The sequence below is a fragment of the Rousettus aegyptiacus genome, unplaced genomic scaffold, assembly GCF_014176215.1.
Source record: "Rousettus aegyptiacus isolate mRouAeg1 unplaced genomic scaffold, mRouAeg1.p scaffold_m13_p_14, whole genome shotgun sequence".
Lineage (NCBI taxonomy): Eukaryota > Metazoa > Chordata > Mammalia > Chiroptera > Pteropodidae > Rousettus > Rousettus aegyptiacus.
The window spans coordinates 42,517,166-42,536,321 of record NW_023416289.1 but is presented as its reverse complement, the minus strand read 5'-3'; the positions used below and the strand labels follow the sequence as shown (position 1 = coordinate 42,536,321).

Here is a 19,156-nt window from a genome sequence, read left to right as displayed (position 1 = left end):
GGACCTTAGTAAGTATCTAGCATCTTGTGAAGATATGGTCCATAAAATCAATTGTGGAAACCAGTCTCCCCAGTCAGATATAATTTGCTGAGTCAAGCCTTTTAACCAACCATACTGAAAATTCCACCATAGTGTCTGAATACAGGGTGGCATCCAAACCTGCTCTTTACTCTTACTTGTTCCACAGTCTGAGTGGTCATGGCTTTTACACCATGTTCTTTCCTATGCACACCTTTTCAAAAGGGAATATATATATTTTTAATACTTCCACATTGTATATTTACCTATTTGGTTTCAAGCCCGCTCTCTGTTATGAATTTAAACTTAGAGCACAGCATGCATAAATTACGAAGATACGATTTTCGAAGTTTGTCAGTTTGCAAATTTATCTCTGTATGCAAAACGACCAGAAAATGCTTTGGTTTTTAAATTCCTTAACTTTGATCTTATATGACGACATAGAACACTCATATTTAGGAGGTCTTAACTGTAAGGCATAATAACTTAGTACTTTAAAAATTTGATTGTAATTGTTTACTGCTTTGGTAATATTCAATATTTAGTGAAATACTAAAACATAACTTAAGAAGCTATAAAATGGAAAAATACCATAAAATGCTTCTTGCCAAGGGAAACCACTATGAAGACCACCCCTTTACACATTATTGCTCATATACACATGTACATGTGTAAACACACACATAAACACCCTCCTAAAGATTATGCTATGAGGACTCCAATATTTGATCTCTCAAAGCCCATGTTACATATTTCTCCTGTTATTACAGATATCTGCCATGGTTTAAATGGCTTAGGTTAATACAGGAATATATCAAGACTCAAATTCCTATAGATGTACACTTTTTCCATTTTTAAAAATTCAATGATGTTATTGATGTGGCATTTATCTGCTTGGTATTTTAATCTCTTAATGGTAACTTCCAATTATATGATTTCCAGATCAAAGAGATGTACAACCTATATTTATATGCACTCTTTTCCCAAAACTGTGCTTCACTGCTAGCAATAGGAAAGGCAATATAAACGTTAGTCTTGCCTCAATAATACATTTGATATAATTAACATATGCCCACACATTTTTTTGGTATTCATTTCATGGGTACCTGAGAAGTTTTGATAAGAGAAATGCTACAGTAATTAGAAGGCAAATATTTCAGAGTTCATTGGAAATGCAGATTGTTAGAAATCAATAATAAATCCAAGACTAAGAAAACTGTCACTGAATTGCCTGGGACACTTTCATAGTGTTACAGTAAACCACTGCCTTAACATTGATATATAAAAGTCAACTGTATAATATGCAGCAACTTCTTGTAAAGGTAGAAAAAAATTTTTTCAACCTGTACTCTCAGAAAAATTACAAGGTAGTTCAGTTATGCTGTACACAATCCTTGGAAAACAAGACAGGGCCCTAAATAATAAGAATCCAACTTGAGAACAGGGGCTATGGGGAGGACAGGAGCCAGCTGCAATAGGGTAACTAATACCATATTAATATCACGGACTGCAATACTGAATGGTTTTCCACATTTCAACAAATGTTCATCTCCCTGAATTAATTTTATTTTGCAGGTTCCCTCCTCTGGATACAATTCCACATATTGTACATTTTCTCTTTCCTGTGTATTTAACATACAAGTTTTGAGCACATCCACCAGCATGAGTCGATGTTATGGATGATGTGACTCAGCAATAAACGCCCTGCCCTCGTGGAGCTTACATTCTGGGGGTATCACTTCTGGCTTGCCCATCATCACATTTCCTTCGAAGGCCAGACAAAACACTTTCCCTTTCTAAGTCCCATCTCCTAACTCACATCTGATAAATGTCAAAAAACTGAAACATTTACTGCATAATCTACAAATGTGTGGCCTGCTGAAAATTGAAATATATTCAGCTACTGCTTAAACACCAATCGAACTAAAATGAATATTTTTTTCTCCTATGAAAACTGTTGATTATAAGAATTTGCATTGCACGAGTTTTTAAAGAAATGTCATTTTGTAGAACTTTTTTCCTCTGACAATTCTTTGATGTTCTTACCACTCTCATCACTTTCATAAAATGTATCACCATGAATTTTGTGATGACTTACGAGATTGGACCGCCAACTGAAGGTTTTACCACACATGACACACTTATAAGGTTTCTCCCCTGTGTGAACTCGCCCATGGTACTGAAGCTGTGAAGACCGACTGAAGACTTTTCCACACGCATCACATTTGTATGGTTTCTCTCCAGTGTGGACACTCTGATGCAGCTGAAGGCTTGAGGCCTGACTGAAGTGCTTCCCACACTCCCCACACTTATATGGTTTCTCTCCCGTGTGGACCCTCTGATGCATGTCGAGATTCAAGCTCCACTTGAAGCCCTTCCCACACTCCTCGCATGTGTATGGCTTTTCTCCAGTATGGACTTTTTGATGGGCTTGAAGGTGTGAACTCCGCCCAAAGCTCTTCCCACACTTTTCACATTTGAATGGCTTTTCTCCACTGTGGACCCTCTGATGGGTCAGAAGATGTGAGGCCTGGCTAAAGACCTTTCCACACTCCTCACAGTTATATGGTTTTTCTCCCGTGTGGATCCTGCAATGAATTTTAAGATCTGCTCTACGACTGAAGCCCTTCCCACACTCTTCACATTTGTATGGTTTCTCCCCAGTATGGATCAGCTGGTGAACCTGAAGTCGTGAACTCTGGTTGAAGCCCTGCCCGCATTCCTCACACTTATAAGGTTTCACTACACTGTGGGCCTTCTGATGGATTTTAAGATACGAACTCTGACGAAAGCCCTTCCCACATACCTCACACTTATGGGGTTTCTCTCCTGTGTGGACCACAAGGTGAACTTGATAATGGATTTTCATCCTGAAGCTCTTCCCACAGTCATCACATTTATATGGTTTCGCTCCTGTGTGAACTCCCTGATGGGCTTGAAAACTTGAACTGTAAATGAAGCCCTTACCGCACTGCTTACATACATATGGTTTCTCTCCAGTGTGGATTCTCTGATGAGCCTGAAATTGTGAAGGTTGAATGAACGACTTACCACACTCCTCGCATTTATAAGGTTTCTCTCCTGTGTGGACCCTCTGATGGATATGAAGATTTGAGCTACAAGTGAAACACTTCCCACAGTGTTCACATTTGTACGGTTTCTCTCCTGTATGGACCATACAATGGCTATTAAGTGCTGATCTACGACGGAAGTTCTTCCCACATATATCACATCTGAACGGTTTTTCCCCAGTGTGGATTCTCTGATGTTCCTGAAGATGGGACGCGTGAATAAAGGCCCTACCGCATTTGTCACAGTTATAAGGTTTCTCTCCTGTGTGTAATTTATAATGAACAGTAAGTGTTGATCTGTGACTGAAGCCTTTCCCACAGTCCTCACATTTGAACGGTTTCTCTACAGTGTGGACTTTCTGATGAGTTTGTAGATGTGAGTTCTGACTGAATTCCTTACCACACTCATCACACTTATAGCGTTTCTCTCCCAAGTGAACTCTCTGATGAATACGGAGCGCTGAGCTATAACAGAAGCTTTTTCCACACTCACTACACATATGAGACTTCTCTCCTGAGTGTATCTGTTGATGAAGATCAAACTTGGAGACATCATTGAACGATTTTTTACATTCATTACACTGGTAAGGTTTCCGGGCCGTCTGAGCTATGGATAGACCTCCCCCAACCTGGCTGGGTGAATCGCTTCGTCTGGGGAACTGAAAGCTCTTTATCATGGAGTCTTGATGCCTGGTTAAGTTACTTGCAATCTGTTGCCAGGTCTGCCAACAGGAAAGCTCTTCACATGGTCCTACTTCTGGAATGGTCTTTATCTCACTTTGGATCTTTCCTCCTATAAAGACAGGAAATTCAGAGAAGTGGACAACTGAAGGATCTGTGAGTGTTTTCAAGATTTCACATTTAGGAAACAGAATGAGATTTTAATGAATCCATGGAATATTCAGTTTTTCTTGTCTACTGTGTATCATGCTCTCTGGTTTACACGCTTATAGAAACCTAGAGGTGGTTCAGTTGGCTCCTACTCACTAAGTAAAACGAAACCCATTAGTACACACCCAGTCGCCTGGGTGAGGTACTAGTGAGAGGCAAAAGATTTAATTTAAAAAAGGATATGATAATGTGATTCAAATTGCTAACCTATGTCCATTTCTACTGAATTTCAAAGTAGGTGTAGAATTTTCAGTAGTAAATTGTGTAGTTAATAAATTATTAGATAGAAAAGTGATGTAGGTAATCAAATAGGAATCAATTAAAACTTTACGGGGAAGCAATAACATAAATACTTCAAATTGTGGGTTCATATAATATTTTCTAATAAGCAATACCTCAAAGTATTTATATTTATATATTCAAAGTATCCCTGGAAATTCAGCACAACATATACACTTAATCTTGTTTTTCTTGTGTTTACAGACATTAACTGTGTTGGCAACTATTATAAACTTTTGACTACTTTTAGTAATCTAAGTTTAGAAATGTGTTTTCTAAATGACTTAACCTCGTTGGTATTCTAAAGATTCTGTATTTATACAAAGTTATCTAAACATCTGGAGATTATGTGTTCAATAACCGTTCAATTAGTTTGAAAAGTACTTCTCTTAAAATTCAACAATAAGAAAACAAAGAACCCAATTTAAAAAATGGGCCTAAAACCATAAAAATAATTCACCTAGCAAGATATACAGATGGCAATTAAGCATATAAAAAGATGCTCCACATCTTATGCCATCAGAGAACTTCATATTCAAACAACAACAAGATATCACTACGCACCTATAAAAATGGCCAAAATCCACAACACCGACACCACCAAATATTGAAAAGGACGTAGAGCAACAGGAACTCTCATTCATCGCTGGTGGAAATGCAAAACGATACAGCCATTTTGGAAGCCATATTGGAGGTCACTTAGAAAACTAAACTCTTACCACACGATCCAGCTATTTTGCTCCTTGGTATTTACCAGGAGTTGAAAACTAAAGTCCACACAAAAACTTGTACATGAGTGTTCATAGCAGCTCTACTCATAGAAACAAAACTTGGAAGCAAAGCATCTTGTGTTGCTCTTCAGTAGGCGAATAGATAAACAAACTGTGGTATATCTACACAACGGCATATTATTCAGTGCTAAAAAAAAAAAAGTTTTATCGAGCCGTGAAAAAATATGGCAGAAAGGTAAATGCATATTAGTAAATAAAAGAAGCAAGTCTGAAGAGTCTACATACTGTATGATTCAAACTATAAGGCATTCCTGGAAAAGCAAAAGTATGGAGACAATAAAAATTTCAATGGTTGCCAGGAGTTGGGGGAGGGAGGGAGGGATAAATAAGTAGAGCATAGAGGATTCTTAGGACAGTGAAAACACTCTGTATGATACCATAATGGTGATTATCTGGCACCTTCCTCTCAATGTGGCTCTGAACCTAAAACTGCTCAAAAAAAAGAAAGCTCTTTTTTTGCAAATAGAAAATACTTCTTAAAAAATGTTTAATAGGGAGTAATTTGCTCCCTTCCTGTAGGAATAGCCAATTAAAAGCTGCCTCCTCTTTTGTGATAAATAATTTCTATATAACTCTGATTTAGGTCCTTTTATTGGAAAGTTACTTCAATGTCAAGGTGACCAGAACGGTTAGAATGACTTGCAGGTTTGGAAGCAAGTATCTAATCACATACTGACTAAAACACAGCATAAAGCAGAGAGTGAAATATTATCCTCTTTTGGCAAGATTCCTTCACGAGGACAAAAAGGAACCAAAATTGAACATACCATACATTGTTCTAAAACCTGGCAGTAATTCAGAACTCTAGAAAAAAACATGTGAAAAAGTGGAAAATAATCTTTCACATGGAAAATGTAAAGCTGTCTCTTATCTTTTTGGCACCAGAGACTGGTGCTCCTATGAGAATCTAACGCCTGAGGATCTGAGGCAGAACTGAGGCGGTGATGCTGGCAGTGAGGAGCTGCTGCAAATACAGATGAATCCTTGCTCAATGGCCTGCCGCTCACCTCCTGCTGTGCGGCCCTGTTCCTAACAGGCCGTGGACCGGTACCGGTTCAAGGCCCGGGGGTTTGGAACCCCTGTTTTACAATGAAGACAGAGCCTGGCAGAAGGAAAAGATGAGGTCATGGAGTAAACCTGAAAAAACAACCCTAGAATGGGAATTTGTTCCTGTCAGGAACTCTTCCCAGGATGGCTCCTCGTGTCTGTTAGGTCTCTGCTCAATGTCAGCTCTCCCCCGAGGCCTCCTCACCACCCGGTATAAAAGAATAAACCTTGTCCTCACTAGTTTCACCTCTGGCAACTTCCACGCTCCTCGTACATATTCTACATAGCACTTTGTATCGTTCGACACACTAAGTCACGTGTTGTTTAACGTACATCTTTCCCACCACAATGCAGCATCAAAGGAGGAAGCATTTTATGCCTTGTATGATGAACACATTTGACAATTTCTGCTTTATAAGCACTGCTCAGAACTGTGCCTGAAGCACGGTGAGTACTCAACAAATGTGTGTTGAATGAACAAATGAAATCCATTTTGACTTTTCTCGTCCACATTTAAGTCATCTCCTAGTAAGAGTTGGTGCTGTATGTACTTTTCAAGTAAGTTCTCTGAAACAGAAAAGGGACGGAAAACTTTAGTTCTGCTAGAAAGCTGAAAAAGTGTACCAGACACACGGCTACAGCAAGCATGGTGCTAATGAGAAAATCAAAGGTGGCAAAAATTATTTGGTGTGAAAAGAGGGGCTATCACTGTTTTCCTCAGAGGCTTCTAGACTATCTCTTTGAAACAGAATATGGAAAAACATTGACTATACATAAAAGAGCCTATCACAACAGTTTTTCAAATGGAAAACCACAGCCCTCTGGTGACCTGTGAAATAAATTTAAAAGGTTGTAATAAGTATCCAGAAAAACACAACCAGAATAGGAACTATTCGAGCATTATCACCAACAGGAAAGGAGCGACTACATGAAATGCCTAAGAAAGTCATACATATAAATCTACAACTGGGAAATGAAAAATGCATTGCTTACTGTGGTTCATGTTAAAAAAAAAAAAAAACCAAAACTTGAAGGCTTTGGTTCTAGAAGTTGCCCAGTTCTTAAAAGTAATTATTCCAATGGAAAGATAAGCTCAAAGCGTGAAAGCTTGGAAAAATATCACTCAGTGAGTGTGTACTTCTTGGGAAGTAATGTAGTTTATGTTTATATTTGATAAATTTGACCCTTAAAAAATAGTTGTATAAGGGGAACAGAGAGTCTTTCTGAAGATATGACAGGAATTTTGAGCAGGAAGTTTCCTGATTCTTTCCAGGTTCACTAGTAAAAAGACACTAAGTCTTTACAAAAACCAAGGGAAAATCATATGAAATATATATTCTTTAATATCTGTCCAATGGATAAATTTGTAGAAAACTAAGGCAGAACAGATTTTTGAACCAGAGATATAGGCAAATTCAAGTGTGTGTCTGATGTCACTCTCAATCATCTTAAATCCTCCCTCTCAGAGACAGGAAAGGGACACCTGGGGGCATTGACATGGGCTTCAGATAGGAAAGGCAGCCTGCAACATCGTTACTATCTGACACTGTAGGAAACAGACATCTTTTCCTTGTGTGGGGGAGCTAGCTGAGAATTAGACATCAGAATCCTCATTTCAAAATATTCTCCCCTGTGGAAGACTCTGGGAAAGCCACAGGGAAAGAGTGCTCCTCAGTCTGGTCACACCACAATGCTTACTGTAAGGCCAGCACTCCCAGAAAAGGCCCCAAGCCTTGCCCAGGGGCAGGTCCCCGCCCCTAGCTCCTGTCTGCTACCCACCGGAGGCCCATGACCAATCCGCGGGTGCCAGGACTACACTCGTGGCGCAAAACCACTGCACCAATGAAAGAGCCCCACGCTATGCTTTTGCCTTTTTTGAATCTTCCCCTTCCTGGACACGACCCTTCAAACTCTGCCCCGACCCTGCCTGGGTGCGACTTCTCTGGCCAACGTGCTTGACCTGAGAACTTTGCACGGAACCGCTTGCCTTTCAATAAAGGACGCCTGTTGTTCCTGAGTCAGACTCCATGAGAGTGACTGAAATAGACAGTAACTGGATGGGCAGTCATCAGAAGACAACGGATGTTCTGTGACATCCTTCACTCATTCTGGTTTGCCCATGACCTGAAGCTATCTTCATTATCCTTGGAGACATACAGACGCCTATCACATACCAGACCTTGCTAGGCACTCAGGATTGAGCTATAAACAAAAGAGACAAGATTCCTCGCTTGTCGGGATTACACTCCAGTGCAGAGAGAGAGGCAACAAGCAAGCAAATAACAACAGGAGTCACAGTACCAAGAAGAGCAGAAAGGACGGGATTTTACACAGGTGGTCAGAGAAGGCCTAGCTCACGAAATTACAACTGAGCAGGGATCTGAATGAAGTAACGAGGGAAGAGGAGGGTTTGAGGTGACAGAGAGAAAGCAAGTAAGGGCTCTGAGGCAGAAATACCTGTAATAGGCAAAATACGGTGTCCCCTCAGGAATCCACGTCTTAATCTTTGGAACCTAGAATATGTTAGGTTATATGGCAATGGGGAACTAAGGCTGACCATCAGCTGACTTTAAAATGGAAGATGGTCGCAGAGAAGAGTATCACAGGGAAATGTGACTATGGAGAGAAGACTCGTGCTGGCTGTGAAGACAGAGGAAAGGGGCCACAAGCTAAGAAATGTGGGGTAAATCTAGAACCTGAAAAGGCAGAGATGCAGATTCTCCCCTAGAGCTTCCAAAAAACCCAAAAAACAAAAAAACAATGCAATTGTGCCACCACCTGATTTTACCTCAGTAAGAACCATGTCACACATCTGACCTAAATTGTAAGAATCAACGTGTGTTATTTCAGGCCATGATGCTTGCAGGAATTTGTTACAGCAGCAACAGGCAATAATGCGTCCCTGGAAGGTCCGGAGAGAGCAGGACAACGTGGGTGGAAAAGACGGAGCGAGCAGACGATCAGAGACGTATTCGGAGGGAGTGAGGAGGTATTCAGAGGGCAGGCCACTTTATGAGGTTTTCAGACAAAGAAGAAGCCATGAAGGGTTTTGAGCAGAGGCATGGAAGAATAACAGACATTTCCTATGGCTGCTACATGGAGAACAGACAAGAGTCAGGGAAGAGTGGAAGGAGGGCAACCAGCATGGAGGCGGGTAAAATAATCCAAGAAAGAGGTTTGGTGATTTGGACCAGATGTTGGCAAAAGGGAAGAGACGAAAGGTAAAAGACGCGGAAGAACATCTCCGAGGACTTCTATCTACTTGGTTCTTACCTGATTTCCCTTCTCTTTGGGTTACTGTCATCATCCAAAGCTTTTTACCTCATGTTTGAAGGGGTGACGCCCTGGGACCATGCAAAGCCACATATTTAAAGGAATACGCTAAAGGTACGATTTACTGGAAATTTAGATTCCTACTATATACTGATCAATTGAATCAACGTCAGTGTTTTTCAAACATTTTCAAACACATAACCTATTTGGAGGAATACCAAATCTCAAGACCCAGACAGATAGGTATTGAAATGTATTACAATCACCTATTTCTAAAAAATTTTTTTTAAAAACCGATTTCTAACCAATATCTTTTTTCATTAAATCTCCTCCCACTGGTTCTAACATCGCTCACGCAACTGGCCACAGTTTTGGCTGCAATGTAATCCATTCTTCCTAAAAAATGGAGATTTTCTACCTTACTTTGTATTTTAGTAAAACTGTTGGTACAAAACTCATGTCGAGTCTACAGCCATGCCACCCTGAACAAGCCGATCCTGTGTGATTTTGGAAGCTAAGCAGGGTCAGGCCTGGTTAGTACATGGATGGGAGACCACCTAGGAATACTAGGTGCTGTAGGCATAAAAAATAAGGGTTGTAAGCTGACAAGGTCCTTGAACTCTGTGAGGTCAACCAAGAACTGCCTGCCTAAAAAATTAAAATAAAAAAATAAAGAAATTAATTAAAAAAAAAAAGAGGTAAGGTCTACAAATGGAGGCAATCGTTTCAGGGTCTCCAAAGTCTCGAACAGCTGAGGACACAAAGCCAATCCAGGGAGCTGATATTCAGTTAGAGAGGGGGCACCTGTCCTCACCCACAGAGACCAGGTTCCTGAAGTTCTCCAGCATCACATCCTGATACAGCTTCCTCTGGGCGGAGTTCAGCAGCCCCAGCTCCTCCTCGGTGAAGGTCACAGCCACGTCCTTGAACGTCACTGCCTCCTACAACACCAAACACATGTAACTTCAATCTTATCTTCAATACCCACTGGAAATGGAAAAAAACTGAGAGGTGGAAAGGTGCGAGTTGGCTACAGATTGTGAGGGACTCATGTGAATTTGTAGACCTCCCGGTCGTTCTCCCTCTATCCTGCCAGAGCCACACACACTGGTTTTCTTCAGCCTCAAGAGAAGTGCGGCAATGACAACAGTTCTCGTATTTTCACTTTGTGCTTTCTCTTTAAGTCTACTTACAAGTAACACCCAAGAACCCTAAATAAGCATCCTGGGATACATGCGTTTTACCTTTTGGTGATTATTGCCAATTGCCCCCAAAAGTGTTTTAGTAACTTAGTCCACACATTTTTTTTTTTTTTTTTTTAGACAAGCCAACCCTTGGTTGACCTCACAGATTGCAAGGATCTTATCAGCTTACAATCCCTTATTTTTTATGTTTTTACACCTACAGCACCTGGTCTTCCTAGGTGGTCTCCCGTCCAAGTACTAAGCGGGCCTGACCCTGCTTACCTTCTGAAATCAGATGGGATCGGGCTTGTTCGGGGTGGCATGGCCGTAGACCAAACAGATTTGATTTGATAATGCCCTTCTTCCCCTCACACACATGACTCCGGGATGCTAACGCATTTCTTTAATGTCCTCCAAACTAGCGAGCTTCTGGTAACCCGTGGGGCATATTCCGTAGGTCAACCTGTGTAACCTCAAGCTACACACCACATCTCTTAATTGCAGCATTCGATGTCGTGCTCTAGAGCCAGTGTGCCTCAGCGCGCATCCTTAGGGTCTGTCCCTTACTAGCTGTATGACCTTAAACAAGTTTGCCTATGTGTCTGAGTTTCCTCTCCGTACAAGGGTCGTTGTATGACAGAATTCTTTAAGGATTAAACAGTGGTCTACCTACATCATTTGGGACAGTGTATGGCATAGAGTAAATGCATAATAAACATTTACTATATCTTTATTTCTTATTATCATTATCAATATCTATCTGATCTCATTTCATGGCTGCATTTTATTCCAGGGAAATGAAGATCTATAGTTACCTGTTCTAAATCATCAATATTTACTTTTACATATTTTTGTCATTATAACTCATCCTGCAAAGAATATCATTCTATGTAGATTTTACTTTCCTGTCTGATTATTTAAAATAATTGCAAATGAAAATTAAAATATCAAAAATAAGCATGTTTAAAATTATAGTCAAAGGCAGATATTCATCTCAATTTTTTTCCTATTTCACAAATATTTCAAGAGAATACGAGCACCCTGATTCTCCATATGAAGGCCAAGAGCGGACTATAAAATTTCCCATGGTTTTGGTAATCTGATTTGGAAGAATGACTTGTTCTATTATTCTCACTTATTTGATTAAAAATGCGTTAGGTTGTTATTTATTCATTTACTTCGGTAATACCATGCACAGTATCTTTTGCCACAGACGAATTTAAAGGTTTTATACAACAGCTGCGCCAATGGCTGCCTTTGTGTGTTGGGAGCACTGAGAGGCTGTGCACCTGAGGTCATGCTGTGGCAAGAAGAGAAGAGATGCACCCCAAGAAGGGAGTCGGCGAGCAGCAGCGCCACCCGTGGAAACTGTCACTCAGAGGGCCTCTCCAGCGCCCACACTGCAAGGCACAGGTCCTGAAATGAACTCTTTCTCTCTTCTCGTCACTTGAGCAGAATGCCTTCCATTCCTGACCCTTAGTTTCCTGTGGGAATCTGAGCGGGTTTTTCATATTTTAAGAGGAAGATGAGAACCAAATCTCCTCATTCAGCTGCTCTGAGGAGCAAGTGCAGGCACAAGAATGCAAGTTACTGGCAAATCTTTCAGTATCTCTGGACATTTTAAACTAAGAGTACCTATTACTTTAATCAAAGTAGCTAATATAAAAAACAGCAACGAAAAAGACAAATAAAATGCACACGAGGCATGACTCAGGCATGGGGAAGATGAGATCTACCTCTTCCTATGTGAAAACCTCCAATGATATCTGTATGAAGCAGTGAGAGTCTGCTGTGTTGTGCTTGTGTTTTGTTACTCTACCTAGAAAACAGCCAACTTGACAGATATCAGTTTTGATACAGGACAAAAAACTGGCAGATTGTTTTCAGAATTGATTTTTTGCGGATAAGGGTTTATGTAAGACAGCTGTCACTGCAGTTTGTTTAAAACAGTAACATTCCTCACGGGGATGTAAAGTACAGCATAGGGAATACAGTCAATCATACTGTAATAGCCATGTATGGTGTCAGGTGGGCACTACACTGATAGAGAGAAATCACTTCAGAAGTTATATAACCATCTAGCCACTATTCTGTATATCTGAAACTAATATAATATCGAATGTCAACGGTAATTAAAAAAGAAAAATAAATTTTAAAAAGCTGTAAAATTTATAAAGCCTCTATATGTCTATGAGTGCAATTCAGTTAAAAATTAAAAGGTACATCGATTCAATGAGAATATGATGTACCCCCAAAATGTAAACATCGCATAATATTAGAGTAAAAAAGTCAACGTAAATATATATATATATTTTTTAGGTGAGCCAACCCTTGGTTGACCTCACAGATTGCAAGGACCTCATCAGCTTACAATCTCTGATTTTTCATTTTTTATGCCTACAGCACCTGGTCTTCATAGGTGGTCTCCTATCCAAGAACTAACCAGGCCTGACCCTACTTAGCTTCCGAGATCACACGGGATAGAGCTTGTTCAGGGTGGCATGCCCATAGACTCAACTTAAAATTAAATGTATATCATGAATACAAGTAGCTATAAATGTACACAAAAAAAAGAGTATGAGAAAATAAATAGCACTAATTTGTCAGCAGTGAAGTAGTTGTTCATTTCTAATAAATTGTCTACCCCATAAAACAAAGAATAATGAAACGAAAACCAAAAACAAATGCAAAGTAAACTCAAAAGGGATAAAGACAGACCTGGCAAAACAGGTCCTCAAATGCCTGTCGTTCTGCTTGAGTCATCCCAAGAAAAGCATGTGACAGCTGAGTAACAACATGGAATTTTAAAAGTGAGAAAGGCAAGCCCTGCTCACCTTGTACGTGGTCATTTTTCCTCCTACTTCTGGGGTTGTGTGCAGTCTGGAGTGGCACTGATCCCAGGAGGGCAAAACTGCCTAGCAGTGCCTGCGAAGACAGAGAAGTGGACACGAAAGAGTGGCCTGGATCCTGCTCACGAACACGAACAACACGTGAATTATTGTGAATTAGCATGTGAATATTTATAGCAGCATCATTCATAATAACCTAAAACTGGGGACAATCACAATGTTGACCTATATGCCAATGAACAGACAAACTGTAACGTAATCATACAATGGAATATTACTGGCCAGTTAAAAGGAATGAAGGCCTTATCATGCTACAACATGAACCCTGTAAACACTGTGGAAAGTGCAAAAACACCAGTCACAAGACCACATATTGTATGATTCTCTCTATTGAAATGCCCAGAATAAATCAATCTATGCAGACAGAACGTAGGTTAGTGGGTGCCTGGGTATCTGGGAAAAGAATGAGGCTTAAGTGCAAATGGGCATGAGGAACACAATTGGGGAAACAAAAATATTCTAAACTGAATTACAGCAGTGGTCGAACCACTCAGCGAAGTTACAACTCATTGATTTGTACACATGAAATGGGAAAATTCTATGGTATGTATAATATACCTCCAGTTGGTAAAAATAAATGTTAATTTACACATCATTTAATTATAAACTACTAATAGAATATTAGTAAAACTACTGATAGAATATTTATACTTGAATGAATAAATAAGTAAGTGGGGGGTGCAGAGGGAAGCTTGTCTTTGCAGTAAAATGCCCATTAATAAATGTTTCTCCCCAGAAAAAAACTATTGATTTTGGGGAAAAAAACCCAGTAACTTTACAACAGAGATAGCTGACGGACGTCACCTTGGCCTAGTGAACAAAGCTGAGTCCGCCAATATAGGGACAAACTGACATCCTTCAGCTCCTGTTATGTTGCAAACGACAAGGACACCTTACCATGTCTGTGAAATCTCTGCCGACAATGCATGAACTGAACCTAAACATGGAACATATCAGATAAACACCAAGTGAGGGACGTTCTCCAAAATAACTTGCCTCTATACTCTTCCAAAGTATCAAGAACAACAACAAAATGGCTGTAGAATTATTCCGCATTAAAGCACATTAAGAAAAGCATGATATATTGTAGAATTGAAAAATAAATGTCAGGAGATGGAACACCATTATTTAGGAGGCACCCAATTAGATTCCTGAGTTGCTACAGCTATTCAGAGGGCAGAACAGAGATTTCTAGATGTTACCTTGGCAATGAACAGAGCAACTGCTGGTGATGTCAGTTTGTAAAGGTAGCCAAGATTCAAATCTACAGATCATAATAGAGAAAAAAACTTTTGCTTTTCTTAACATATGTTTAAAATAAAATCTATTCTCACCAAAAAAATTAGACTTTGAAACTGGAGTTGGGGGTGGGGGAATGGCTACACTGCAAATCTGTGTGGGAACTGTGGGAACTTTAAATGAAAAAGAACAAAATGAAACAGGATTGTAAATTATATAAAGGTGTTATCTCTTTTCTCTTATTATTTAAAAGTAACACTATTAACCCGTATCGTAATAACTTAACAGATACCTAATATCTGATAACACTATTATCTAGTATAATGTCTAATATTACCGAGTATGTGATGCTAAAACCCTATAATCTATAATCAACCTCTCCTAAAACCCTCTTACGAAGATACCTCTTGACTACCCATCAGTGGTATGTGGGCTTCCTTCCTGCAGAAAGCAAAAATAAGCTGTCATTAAATGCAGGTATATTCTTGGTGTTATTTGGTTCATGGAGCCACAAAGCATAGACAAAATGTAAACAAGTGGTGAATTTGGGTAGAGTGTATATGAGAATTCTTGATACTGTTTTTGTGACTTTTCTCTAGGTTTAAAATTATATTAAAAGTTTTAAAAATCAGAAAGTCATAGGAATAATATTAATGAGAATAATAAGAATGATCATGAAATTATATGGAAGTTAGTTTATTCTTTCTTGGCAGTGTTTGTAAATTTCCATAGTTAAAACACATAAAAGGAAAAACATTAAAAAAAGCACGATTAAAAAAGTCTGTAAAATGTTCATAAACATACAAATATTCAGAGAATCACTAAACAGAAAAACATTAGAAGCGTAACATTTGCTATCTTTACATTCTAGATGAATGAGCAATTATATTTTTCTCTTTCAGATTTCTGTATTTCCTGAACATCCCATAATGACTTGTTTCTATATGTTTTGTGTAATAAGTGAAAAAAAATACTTGATAATGTTTTAAAAAACTCATTGAAGTCCAAGCCCATTAGCCTTTCTTTTAAGGTCCTCTACAACCAAGTCCTAACCATCTGGCCTGATTCCAGCTGGTTTCTAGAGCTAAAGAATACATCCACGAGATTTTAAACTCCAGCTCTGGACTCGACCGCCTAAATTCCAACCCCAGCTCAGCCTCTTATTAAGTGGGTGGCTATGGGCCATTAATTTATACTCCTTGAGACGCAACCTCAATTTATAGAATAGGAAAAAAGCAGTCTTTCTTCACAGAGCCATGGTGTGACATAACGTCTTTATTTGTACAAAGCCCTCTTCATTGAAGTTAGTAGTTAAGGGTAATTATCACCAATACCCATGCCCGATTTATGTGAACATGTAAAGGGAAAAGGCCAAGTACCACTCATGTGGAACTTTGCTGTCAATAACCAAGGAGTCACCCCCTCTATGTCCATGCAGTCCTTTCTGAGGAGTCAGGCTGCGGGAAAAAAGAATGTTATGAAATGCTCTGATCGTGAGGCTGTCCTCCAGAAAAGTTAAAGCCCTCCCTCTCTCCGTGTGATCTGGAAAGACACCTCACCTTTCTAAAAAAAAAAAAAAAAAAAAAAAAGAGGTCAGAAGGGATTATGCAGCGGGACGCAGTGACTGGAGAGCAGAGCCAAGGTCACTGGAGCTGGAGCTCAAACGCTAACCCGGGGACTGGACCGCTCGACGGAGAGATCATTATTCGACACATACCCCGAACTGTTTTAAGATTTAGATCTTGTACCCCCTATTTCAATCCACAAAACAATTGTATTGAGAACGTACTCATATGCTCATTTTAAAGAACAGCACCGGGAGGCACAGGGAAATTAACCCCAAATGCCAGGAAGCCGAACCACGCATAGCAACTGTAGGGAGGCGGACTGGGCGAGCTGAGAGCCTTGGGCATTCGCGAACCAGGCGATACACTACCGAGCCGGTCCCGCCTGGGGACGCAAGAAACGCCCCAAACGCACAGAGGCACCGCCCACCTCACCCCTCGATACCTGAGTTCAGCGTTGAGGGCTCTTTTCCCCTAAGTCGACCGCTGAGTCTTTCAGGTCCCAAGCACAGATCCAGCAAGTTCTTAAAGGCCTGCGGGACGCGGAACCGACATGAAACTCCACAGAAAATACTATAGCAACTGAGCGCTCCAGGACCGGAAGTTCCTGCGAGTCCACGGAACTGCGGACTACACTTCCCAGAATCCACCAGACCCGCCTCCTGAGCAGAAGTTCTCGAGGCTGCAACCGGGCGTGTGCACTACGCCTTCCTTGTATTCTCCAAAGGGAAAACTTTGACTTGTATTCCCACGCTCCTGGAAGTGTTGGGAGTACAGGACGCTCCTTGACTGCACTTCTCAAATTGCCCGAAAGGAGAGAATCCCACAGACCCTACCTTGTAGGTTCCTACCCTGGGGGTCGGCTTTAACTTTCTTTGCGTCTTCCAGCGAAAATATTCCAAAAACAAGACTTCTTGAAAGCGAGATGCCTCCAATGATGCCCGGATTGTTGTTGGAAAGGGAACAAGTGAGGAGACACAATCTTCAAGAAATTAATGGGGATTGACTGTCTAGGGCACACCGAACGATTTAAAAAAGGATAATATTTAGTATAATCTGATGATATGAGGCTAAAACTGAATTAAAAGAATGGGCGAAGTAAAATGATTTTGGACGTAGAATGATCTGATTCTGATGAATGAATAAGGGAGCAGCCCCTACTCTAAGACCCCACGGCACCAGTTTGGCAGAAAAAAAAATAACTTCAGAGAGCTAAAGTGGAAGCTTGTGCTCGCGGGTAAGTACTCTGCCCTCATTTACACTTTTCATTACAGTTATCCCTACTTTGGGGGTGGAAACACCGAATTTCAGAGAAGTTAGTAAATTTGTCCACTATCTCAAAGCAAGCGTAACTGCTGAAGAGCTTGGGTGGCATTGAGTTCATTCTGGCTGTGAAGCCTATAATTTAATGCCAGAGCACTGAGGATGATGATTCTATAGGTGAAAGATCATGTTTTAGAATTGAGTTTTTTCTTTCACATTTTCTGGTTAAAATATCCTTATGATTGTTAGCACTTTTAAAACACGTTCCTGGAAACTAATTAAAAATTGTATAAAGCAAAATTTAAGAAAAAAATGCACCTGGAATCCTTTCCCTTGAAGATAACCAGGTTCTTTTCTCCCCATTAACCTACATATACCAACATAGACATTTGTTTTTAAAAATGAAGTCTCATGTTCTGTATCCATTTTTTTTTAAACTTGACATAAGCTAGACATTTTCTAATATCAGTCACTGAAAATCTAACTCTTTCAAACGACTGCTGTATACAATGTTGCATTGAATGGACTGAGAACTAAAAACAGCCCCTGACATCTGGAAGCTAGCCTGGCACTCACAGCTAGACCATGTTATTCTCCTTCTGGACATAAAAGAATCATAGAGTACCATCCTCAAAGAAGGTTTCTCTGAGACCATGGTAAAGTGGGACAAAACAAGACTCAAATTTTGTTTAGATGGACAAAAACAAAGTCATTGTGCTACCCACACAATGCCAAACACCCCCCTCCTGGCTAAATGAGCAACTGCTACTTCTCTACCATTTAGAGCTTTATTCTTCTAATCAGCCCTTCCAAAAGTTAAATGTATTGTGACACGTGGTATTACGACCGCTCCTGCTTTCTGACAGCATCCAATCTAGAGTGAACTCTGCTTCCTCAGACCCTCACCCAAACCAGTAAGCAAGGATCCAATCATTGCAAAAAAAAAAAAAAAAAAAAGTATATCCCTTTTCAGTACACACATTGGTCCATAGCCATGGGTCCCTTTGGGGAACTCTGAGGAAAAGATTAGCAGCACCCATTTTTACAATATATAAGGTTCCACCCTCAAGAGGACCTAGACAGCCCTTCATTCAAGGGATTCATGTTTGTAAACTGGCCATGCTTGATTTAGGGGCTGTGACTTTAGTTTTGGTGATTCAAGTTAGATATCTGTTCACTTGACCTAGAATTCTGCCACATATATAGAGCAAAAAAGACTTTAGTAAACTTCCCATCTATTTATTTCCTAGGGACACCAACGTCAACAGGAAATGTCAAGAAGCCAGTGTGTGATGACTTGAAACTTTCAGGTCATTACGCTTGAGCTGGAATTTGAGGCTCACCTTTCTCTTTCCCACTTTCTTCAGCACATAACCAGAAAATCCCATTACACTCATTAGTCTGATCAAAACATCTTAAGTAACAACTCGTGGTAATTCAAAACTTTGCCTCATTTTACTAGGAGAATCAAATGTGACATTTTGTGTATTTTTGCTGCAGTGTACCAATGACTACCAATGCCCCATTTTCCATAGGAAACAATCATTAGTGCCTTTAAATCTAGTGATCAGAGAACCAATTCCAGAAAACACAATGAAGTCATAAAAACTTATCCTTAATAATCTG

At 40.0% G+C, this 19,156-nt stretch overlaps 1 protein-coding gene and 2 pseudogenes across 4 annotated transcripts in view; 1 reads left to right on the top strand and 2 right to left on the bottom strand.

Annotated features, from left to right (window-relative positions):
* Nucleotides 1-359: 359 nt before the first annotated feature.
* Nucleotides 360-19,156, bottom strand: part of LOC107499119 (zinc finger protein 234-like) — a 32,246-nt gene continuing 13,449 nt past the window's right edge. Inside the window, exons 1-5 of one of the 4 annotated variants that reach the window (XM_036232450.1) lie at nt 16,713-16,946; nt 14,361-14,400; nt 13,389-13,479; nt 10,185-10,311; nt 360-3,882 (exon numbers count right to left, since the gene is read on the bottom strand). In XM_036232450.1, the coding sequence (XP_036088343.1) occupies nt 2,018-3,882; nt 10,185-10,311; nt 13,389-13,403 (2,007 nt within the window). In that variant the 5' untranslated portion in view covers nt 13,404-13,479; nt 14,361-14,400; nt 16,713-16,946 and the 3' untranslated portion in view covers nt 360-2,017. Of the gene's footprint in view, nt 3,883-4,823; nt 5,491-10,184; nt 10,312-13,388; nt 13,480-14,267; nt 14,306-14,360; nt 14,401-16,712 lie in introns of those variants that run through there. The other 3 variants (XM_036232449.1, XM_036232451.1, XM_036232452.1) reach the window with 3 other exon arrangements.
* On the top strand, nt 9,835-9,952 carry LOC118611897 (annotated as a pseudogene).
* LOC118611787 lies at nt 10,769-10,887 on the bottom strand (annotated as a pseudogene).